Source organism: Microtus ochrogaster, chromosome 6, assembly GCF_000317375.1.
Source record: "Microtus ochrogaster isolate Prairie Vole_2 chromosome 6, MicOch1.0, whole genome shotgun sequence".
In the NCBI taxonomy this organism is placed as follows: Eukaryota; Metazoa; Chordata; class Mammalia; order Rodentia; family Cricetidae; genus Microtus; species Microtus ochrogaster.
In genome coordinates, this window is record NC_022013.1 from 48,122,635 (window position 1) to 48,132,689 (window position 10,055).

The 10,055-nt window shown below is 46.8% G+C and overlaps 1 protein-coding gene across 3 annotated transcripts in view; it reads right to left on the reverse strand.

Moving 5' to 3' along the window:
- Rarb (retinoic acid receptor beta) overlaps window positions 1-10,055 on the reverse strand; it is a 586,853-nt gene that overhangs the window by 83,256 nt on the left and 493,542 nt on the right. For all 3 annotated transcript variants that reach the window (XM_026779625.1, XM_005348556.2, XM_013346833.2), the window contains one exon: window positions 3,986-4,127. In XM_026779625.1, coding sequence (XP_026635426.1) covers window positions 3,986-4,127 — 142 coding nt within the window. The remainder of the gene's footprint in view (window positions 1-3,985; window positions 4,128-10,055) is intronic.

The following is a 10,055-nucleotide window of genomic DNA, read 5'->3' on the forward strand; positions in this document are numbered from 1 at the left end:
GAGAGAGAGAGAGAGAGAGAGAGAGAGAGAGAGAGACTATAAGCAAAGTATAGAATGAATTCAGAAAAAATGTTATTATGAAACTCATCATTTTGCATAACTAATTTTTCGCTAGGAAATAAAAAGCAGTTAATGCAGTATCCATCATGTGGAAAACAGCCCGTGAATTAGCTGCCACTGTGACGTGGTTCTTAGATTTCTCTGGTTCCCAGCAAACATAAAGAATGAATAATAGCAGGCTTGGGGGATATGTGAACACTCGGAAGATAGACAGAGGAAGGAAGGTCTTGAGCTTAAACCATCGTGTGTGTGTGTGTGTGTGTGTGTGTGTGTGTGTGTGTGTGTGTGTGTGAAAAAGAAATAAAGTTAGAAAACCTGAAGGATGGTGGCCTGGGATCAGCACTATGGAATTTGTGTCTATAGGAGACTTGATGTCATGTCAGTTCTGGGGATGAATTCAGCGTCTTAGGCACACAAGACAAGGGCTGTTCCGTTGAGCTATATTGCTCACTCCTATCTTTTTGATTACATGCTAAGGGATAGCTTTTTCCTGCTTCTGGACCAGTTATTTAGGTAGAGTAAACCTCAGCCTTGGGCTTGGGGGGCAGCATAGGACACAATGACAGCAGACAGCCATGTGTTCCCAAGGAGTATATGACTATATGACTCAAATCAGACTAACAGGACCCCGCATAGCTTGTGGTGAAATGATCATGACCCAAGTCTTTCTCTCTGTCTCTGTCTCTCCCTCCCTCATCTCCTCCCTCCCTCCCTCCCTCCTTCCCTCCCCCCTTCTCCACCCCCCACCCCAGGAAGGCAAGCCTGGAGCTGTTGGTGACTATCTTTGTCAGCCACAGGGAACAGCTTCCCACCCAGGAAGGTGAGAGCAGCACACTGCTATAGGATGAAGAAAAAGGAGCCCAAGCCCCGTGAGCCGGTGACTCCCGTGGACTCTCAGTGATGTGGCTGATTGTCAGCTAAGTCTCTCTGTCACTTTCGTCCAAGTGACATTCAGGCTTAGGCTTCTCCCTGTTCCCCGTTATTCTATTTCTACAGACCAAATCCAAATCTCTTAGTTCATTAACAGCTCTTGCAATGGTTGGGGTACCTGGTTTTTTGTTCCCCACCTTTGGGGGACACTGGCCATACCCCAGGCACTTCCCCTGCTCTAAAAAATCCCCAAGCTCCATGGCTGGAACTGAAGTAACAAAGTTGCTAAGAAATGGGGTTAGGAAAAGAGGCAGGCTGGACCTGGCGTTCTCTTTCCACAGGAAGGGATTGCTGGCATGACCTGCCGGTCCTTCTGAGTGTTGGTGCGCTTAGGTGTCAAGCAAATGAAACCAATCCCCAAGATCCTTTTTCAGTTCTAACATTCCAGAAGCTTCTGTTACTCCCGGGATCCTCTTCATTATGTATGGTATGGGATAACTGATTACAGCTCTCATGTTTGTCTGCTTCCTTCTGCTTCTGTTTCAGCTTTAAAAATACTCTATCAGACTCTCAATTTCTGTATTCCAAGTACTTACTTCCTCTCCAATTTCCTTCTAGGAAAAACATATTTATTTTTGTGTGGTTGGACATAATGATCCCATTTTCTTCCCGTGTCTGTATTTTTAAATCTAATTAAGATGATAAGTTCCTTGAGAGTTGAAGCTGGGGTTTTCCTGTGGGTGTAAACATTATTATTTTTTTAATTGCCAACGAAGCTGCCGGTTTTGACAGGGAAGGCGGATACAGGTTTTTAAGGAATCCAAGCGGGAAACAGGTCTTCAGCCCACACAAAATAAATATAAAACTATTGATCCTTCCCAAGTTCACATATGACTTACGCATTTATAATCGTAGTCTGAGTTAACGTTCTCCCACAGAAACGCATGTGACCTCCATGGCGACAAGACCAAAACTGAGTCATCAGGTGAATTGCCAAGTGTCACCCAGGTAATAACATGGCATGGGTGTCAAACCAAAAAAAAAAAAAAAAAAACACCAAAAAACAACAAAACGAAACAAAACAAAAAACCAAAAACCAAAGCCAGAACATCAGGTGATACCCCCCGGTGTCACCTCTGTAAATAGCAAGGCCTTTTAGGCTTTTCCCAGCAGGGATGAAGGGGTGAAAGGTCAGCCCTAAGCTAAATGAACATCCGTGTCACGGCTCCACGTTTCTTGCTCTCTAGTAACCCCCAGCTCAGGAGTTTGGACAGATCGAGTGGCTGGGTAATGAGTAGCCACCTGATCTGTACTCTGCAGACAGAGCTGCCCAGAGGGGAGTGGTCCACACCCATCCCTTCTCTCCGGCTGCCTAGCCCGCGCTTGTTCCCGGGGACTCTCTGTAGGAAGAGGTCTTTAGTTCCAAAGGCCACAATGGGTAACTCTTGGGAAACAAATTAAATCCTGTGGAGGCAGAGGTCACAGGGTTGGCAGGCCCTGCAGTCCAGGGCTGCTGTCAGGAGCTTGCTTTCTGTCACCTGCCTTTCCACTAGAAGGCCCATTGTCCTGCAGATAGCTTCTCATTGCTCCTACAAGCTTTCTGGTACACATGCATTGCATAGGACAGCATATCTGTCCCAAGAGTTTTGAATTATCCCTCTTGAGACTGGCCCAGGTACATGCAGTGAAGTGATCACTGTGGCTGGGATGGACAGCCAGCTGGCATAAGATTAACTGTGCCAATCTCAATGCTGAAGAGCAGAAACCCAAGCAATGAAGAAGGAGAAGATATGGGACCAGTATCAAGAAGTGTGTGCATGTCTCCTGAGCCATTGCAGTTCCTGGCATTGGTAGCAGAAGAAGCCAAGCATCCTCGGAACAGTGCTGCTAGCCACCGGGCTCTCTTTCCTCAACCCAGCCTTCTCCTTAGGTAGCAGAAGAAGCCAAGCATCCTCGGAACAGTGCTGCTAGCCACCGGGGCTCTCTTTCCTCAGCCCAGCCTTTTCCTTAGGGCTGTATTTCCCAGATCTAACCTTTAACAAAAGCTTTTAGTTCACAACACAACTCTTCTAATGCACAGTAAAATCATGGATGGGTACCCGGCTTCTTGTTCCGTGCGCTTGGAGGACAAAGGCATCTCCAGGGTCCCTGGCTAGCACCTTGCCTAGTAGCACCTCTACAGTGAGCCTCCAACATAGCCTGAGGTGATGGAATGACTGGAAAAGTGGCAACGTCATCCAAGTCTCACCTGAGACACTTCCCTGAAACACTGTTAGGCCGCTGCCTGAGCCATTCACCTGGGACAACCCCTATGGGTTTTTTTTTCAGCTTGCTACCCAAGCCATTCACCTGGGACACATCTTTATGATGTTTTAGGCCTCCTGGCTGAGCCACTCACCACCCTATTCTTTTTTGTGTAAAAGCATCAAGGAAAAAATATAAATAATGAAAAACTCTGTATGCATGACACCCGTTTATATCAATGCAAAGCCAGTCAACTCTCTATTATCAGATGTCTACGGCCCAATAAGCAGTTTTTAGTTTATTTAAATATTTTTGTTCTTGTTAGGAAGGAATGGCTTAGAAGAGAAAAGCTAACCTGACATGAGAAAAATGTCAGTGTTCCCAATGCCCAAACATTCCTTCTAGAACAAATGTATCCCGTGTCTCCCATCTACACACAGACAATTCATACAGCTATGAGTATTCTGGCTTCTCATCTCATTCATTCCCATGCCACAAAGGCCCTTATTGCCACTGTCAGGATGAGGGCATAGAAGGTGTGCTTGGCCGTACTGACTGTTACCTCTGGAGCCCTACCCAGTCAGGAAGCCTTCTGGGATCTGCAGCCACAACACCTAAGACCTGGTTTCCATCAACAGCCATTCAAGCTTGATCAGGAGATCATATTTTCATGCCATCTCTGTTATAGCTGGCCATGGCAGCATGCCATTAGTGTCCTATCAGAATGTCGCGTGTTAACACTGTTCATGATTTGATCTCAGAAGCTGAGCAAACATATTTATAGATAAGGTAAGGAGGGGATTCCACTTACACTCTTTGGACATTCCCACTTCAAAGCACTTCTGCAGGCGGCAGTACTGGCATCGATTCCTGGTGACTTTGTTAATGACACAGCTCTTATCTCGGTGGCAAGTGTAGATCATGTTCTTCTGAATACTCCGGCGGAAAAAGCCCTGCAAGCAAGAAGATGAGCAGATAAACAAACACGAGAGACCAAAACCCACCTCGGGATGCATCTTGGGCTCTGCCTACTGATAAAGGGGACCACTGCAAAAGCCCCAAACCCCAGATTCAGAGAAATGGCTTGAGGGGCTAAGAGTGATTTTTGCTCTTATAAAGAACAGAGGCTCTGTGCCCAGCACTCACAGGATCCTGACACCCTTTGGCCTCTTTCTTTGGTAAGCCCCAAAGGCCCTTTTAGTCAAAACTAGAGACGACTGTTAATGTCTTACTAAAACAAATACCAAGCTGATTTGCTTGGAAAACCCCAAGACAAAGCGAGAGCCCACACCTACCTAGCTCTTCAGCTGGCCGAAACAACTTCAGGGAACCCACTACCAAGGAAGCCAGTGCGCGAGGCATCACGTTTGCCAAACACACTGTGCACATCTCGCAAGGGTTAGGAATACCCGAGAAGTCTTCTACAAGGTGTTTTCGCAATTTCGTGCCATATCTTAGCCGTTAAGATAATGGCTTAAACCACAAAGTAAATGTTTAATACCCCAAACTGAAACAAGTTAGAAAGACGGGTTTCTGCTCATGAATGTCACAGCAGAATGGCCCTGGCCAGCACAGCAGACACCTTTCTCTAGAGAGGTTATGGAAAGCGGGCAAGCGTTCATGAGTCTGGTTCAAGCATGGAGAACTTCTGCCCAAGGAAAACCAATCCTTAGGGATATTGTTTTATTGCCTTGTGGGGGACATCATGAGCCCTGCATCTAATTTGGCAATCATTTCTTCTTTGCTACGTCATGTATGTGTATATGTGTCTGCCACCATTGCCTGTCTACTTCCTTACCCACCACCTATCTACATCACCCCCATGCCATCCTTCCAACCAACTTTGCCATCTACTCTCTCATGAATAAATTACATGAAACTTGTATTTGGTTTTATTTACACATGTTTGCTGAATGACTTACATTATTTTGTAACTTCTGGAGAATACTTTGAGAAAAGCAGCAATGTATTCTGAGTTGTGCAAAACACTCACAAAACGAAGCCGACTCTAGGCTCGAAAGCAGGGGCCTCCTGTCTCTGCCTCCTCCCCCAATTACTACCAGACCTCTCTGCAGACACGGTTAATGGGGTGCTGCTTGTTCTAATCAACACCGAGGAAGTAGCAGGTGATAAACGCTGGCCTGCCATCTTTGCTCTCTTCTTAGAGCCTGACAGAGAACTGTTGCTCTCCTATGAAGAGTGTGGCGCTCTCCCTGCCAGTTGCTGTGGGATTTACCACCACTCGGCAGCCATTCTCCTGAATGTAGGAAATCTGTTGAGCGGAGCACAAGTCTCCCCGTGTGAACCCAACCTTGCCTGCAGTCAATTACCACCGCGGGAGCCTGACTAACAACTTCCAACATTCAACTTGTAAGCCAACAGCACTCACGGAGTACGCGCTGTTCAGGATTTTTACACATGGGTCCTAGGATTCTAGCATCTACACAAACCGATTGTTACCAGCAAGGTTTAACTGTAAAGGCCTGGAAATCTGGTTTAAGATGGTCATGATGTCAGTAGTCCAGACACATACATTTTCCAAGAAAACATGGTTGGCTTATTTGTTTGTTTCCTCTGATGGTACAAACATGCTCAGAATCTAAAACAACAGGTTACAAGGGTCCTGGAAGCGGAGAAGTGTGGGCTCTGTGTCAGAATGCTGTGCTGAACCGTTTGTTCCCAGAGGTCCCGGAAGCTCAACACTAAAAAAACAAAAACAAAAACAAAAATCTTTCAATGCTCCTTGGCCAGGAAGAACATGACAGAAGGAGAAAGTCTTAGTGTGTAGAGGGACAAAAGAAGCAGAGAGAGATGGGTACCCTTTTCATTTTGGTAATACCAAATATTTAGCTCAGCCAATTTTTGGTGGCCGTGGAGCACAGCACTGGGATGTGCAAGGGAAATGAGAGGGAGAGTTACAGAACTTTATGTACCACGAACTACACATCAGTGTGGCTCACAAACACTGATAGAAACTGAATAGGATAGCTTCTCCTTTTTCCAGATCAGGCTCTGCTGGGTGTCAGCGGGTCTCAGTTTCAGGAAATCATTCCCAGCGTGGCTGAGCCCTGGATGGCTATGACACACGCTGGGAGGTATTTTGATCGGTGTGCTGGGTAAACAGGGACTGTGATTCATGTGGGGTTTTGTATCACACACATCTTCGTCTTCCCTCATGGCCACCCTCAGTTGTGGCATAAGCCTCAGCCCTGCTAGAGAGCTCAGCTTCCAGGACCCTTCCCACTTCAACTTTATTTAAGATGGAGTTGTTTTATCTCCAGCTTGCTGGAGAAGTCAGCAGCATAAACATAGACGATTCAGCGAGCCAATATTCAGACGGAATTTCTCGCCCCATCGATGGGAAGTCTACCAAAGGTGTGGAGCCCTGGGCCACCCCATTTCCTGATGAGATAGGACATGAATGAGTATCGGGGGCCCATCAGTATCTACTGAAGGCTTTTTTTTTCTTTTTGAGGAATTCAGAGGAAACGCATGTTTCTTATCTTGAGATTTAGTGTGGCTTCATATGATTGGAGTTGGATTTAAAAGGATTTTGAAGTCCACATATAGCGGTTCTTGAAGCAAGTCAAGGGAAGACACTTAGAAAGAAAAGACCAAAAAGATTGAAGATGGGATGATGAAGGAGCTGGTTTTATCTGAAGAAAGCAGAGGTTAGAGATAGCAGTGAGAATGCCCTGCCCTGGGCACTCTCAAGCCCCTGCCAGGTGCCTTCTCACTGTCCCTGAGACCTAAGCAGGCCACAGCTTTGTACAGCTGGGCTCTCAGCTCCTCAGTCAAGGCCTGCAGGATGTGCTGACCGGGACTTCTCCAGCTGCCCATCCTGGTTACAAACGCATCGCTGTATTGGAGTGAAGACCAGGGGTGGTTAAGGAAGGGGCAGTGTCACAAGACTAGGGAAAGAGACAGCTTCCACCCGGATGGGCAGGAGTGGTAGTTTTTTATACTAACCAGAAGCTTAACAGACACCCAAAGGCTCATGGGCATTTATTAGCCACGCTGGAGAGTGCTCACACCCTGCTCAGACGATTTCTTTTTTTTTTTTTTAATTTATTTATTTATTGAGGATTTCTGCCTCCTCCCCGCCACCGCCTCCCATTTCCCTCCCCCTCCCCCGATTAAGTCCCTCTCCCTCATCAGCTTGAAGAGCCATCAGGGTTCCCTGACCTGTGGGAAGTCCAAGGACCACCCACCTCCATCCAGGTTTAGTAAGTTGAGCATCCAAACCGCCCAGGCCCCCCCAAAGCCAGCACGTGCAGTAGGATCAAAAACCCATTGCCCTTGTTCTTGAGTTCTCTGTAGTCCTCATTGTCCGCTATGTTCAGCAAGTCCGGTTTTATCCCATGCTTTTTCAGACTCAGGCCAGCTGCCTTGGTGAATTCCCGAAAGAACATCCCCATTGTCTCAGAATGTGGGTGTACCCCTCGCGGTCCTGAGTTCCTTGCTCGTGCTCCCCCTCCTTCTGCTCCTGATTTGGACCTTGAGATTTCTGTCCGGTGCTCCAATTTGGGTCTCTGTCTCTGTCTCCTTTCATCACCTGATGAAGGTTAATATTCAGGGGGATGCCTATATGTTTGTCTTTGGATTCACCTTCTTATTTAGCTTCTCTAGGATTGCAAATTATAAGCTCACTGTCCTTTAATTATGGCTAGAAACCAAATATGAGTGAGTACATCCCATGTTCCTCTTTTTGGGTCTGGCTTACCTCACTCAGGATAGTGTTTTCTATTTCCATCCATTTGTACGCAAACTTCAAGAAGTTCTTGTCTGCTCAGACGATTTCAATCTCACCTGTAGCCTAGGAAAGGACGTGGCTCTGGCTCACTTCTAGTGTCTGCAGTGCGCACACAAAAGATACTCAAATATCCTTCTCTGCCCACATACCTTCAATGGACTAACTAGCTTGAACTCACTCATCCATAAAGTTTGTGGGAAGAAGTACCAGGCCCCTCTGTTCATATTTTGTTATGTGAAGTTGGGTCACCTTCTCTCCTCTAACACTTCCAAGCGACGGCTCTAGAGCCCCCCCCCCCCCCCCCCATCCATGGGCCGCGTCTTTCCTCTTAGCTTTTGGATGCTGTCCTGAGTTTGCTCTCTCCCACTGAGGCTGATGTAAGATTTAGATACTAGCCTACAACTGTGAAGTAGGCTCTAGTTCAGACTGTGTGTATCTGAATTCTGACTCTATCACTTAACTACTGCTGTGACCTTTGCTAAGGCCTCAGTAAAGTCTGAATTGGCTACAAGCAAGCAAGGCTTAGGAAGTTCCTACCCACTCGGACCAATATTGTTAAGTATCGACCACAGCACATCTCCCATATAACAAGAGCTTGGTGAGTGATCAATGCTATTAGGAGACCCTGTTTCCTTATGGGAGAATTCATACACGCATTTTGTAACTAAAATAAGGTTTCTCTAACTGGAAAGATGAGCACGGCCAATCTCTGCATTCCTATGGGGGAGGCCCTCCTAGTCACACGAGCTGTTTCTGTGTTCACTCTCTGACTCACTGACTCAGAAACTTCGCGTCAATCAGTGGGCTGGAATGGTTCTTTCTCAGTCTGTGTTGTGGGATGAACATACAATGTTTCCCATGGACTTGTATATTTGAACACTTGGTCCCCATTTGGTGGTGTTGTTTGGAGGAGTTCTGGAACCTTTACTGAGGGGAGCCATGGTGGAAGATATATGTCACTGGGGTAGGCTTTGGGGTCTCACAGCCTAGCCCCACCTGACCTTCTTTGGATGCTTTTTTGTTTCTAGATACAGTGTGACCAGCCTCCTGATTCTGTTGCCATGGCTTCCCAGCCTGTAATCATGGCTTCCCCATCCCAATGGATGATAGCCCTCTGGAGCTCTAAGCCATCACGAACCCTTTCTTTCTTGTTGTCTGGGTACTTTGTCCCAGCAACTAACACAATCCATAAGAAACTACGACAAGTGACGGCTGTTAAAGATGCTACAGGGAAACGTAGTAAGAACATGGCACTTGGCCTCAGCTAGAAGACTGAGCAGCAGTGTGGTAAGAACTTTAGGGGAAGCAGGCCGTGAGAAAGATGGGCATGATGTTCAGCACATGGTAGGTCATAATAAAATTCCGATTGGGTAATGGAAACAATGGGAATGCGAATGAGTTGGAGGGGAACCATCGCTTGGTCTGGGCTCTAGAGAAGGGGTAGGTTGTGTGTAGCAGATACTTTCCCAGAGGACTCTGTGGATCAGCAGACACGGGGCGGGGGCACAGTGTGAATGGCAGGAGTGCATAAGAGACAACAGGAAAGGGTGGGTGTTCAGACTTAAGTAGGATTTGAAGGAATGCCAAGCATGGGCTAGGGTGACTCTGATCTCTTCTAGGCCTAGTCCAGGGTCAGAATTATGGCTGTCTAAAGCTGCCCAGGAACTAGGAAGTCGTTGACTTCACCATACAGCTACTTTGTTTAATTTTGTTTTCATTAAGTAGCTGTAGGGATCTGGGCACCAATATACAGGTAAAATACCTGAGCTGGTTATTGCCGGCCAAGAAAAGACCGTCCGTAGCCAGGAAATCTTTCCTCGGAGGTAGTGGCCATCACTGACTTGAGTTTAATCATCACACATGGTTGTTTGTGAGGTGTCACACTGCCCCGTTCAGAGAGGGAGCGGTATCTAGCCTTGTAGCTGACAAATCAGGCTGACATGTGTGGTACATATTATAATAGTTTAAGAAAGGCACTGAGGCCGGGCGGTGGTGGCGCACGCCTTTAATCCCAGCACTTGGGAGGCAGAGGCTGTGAGTTCGAGACCAGCCTGGTCTACAAGAGCTAGTTCCAGGACAGGCTCCAAAACCATAGAGAAACCCTGTCTCGAAAAAACCAAAAAAAAAA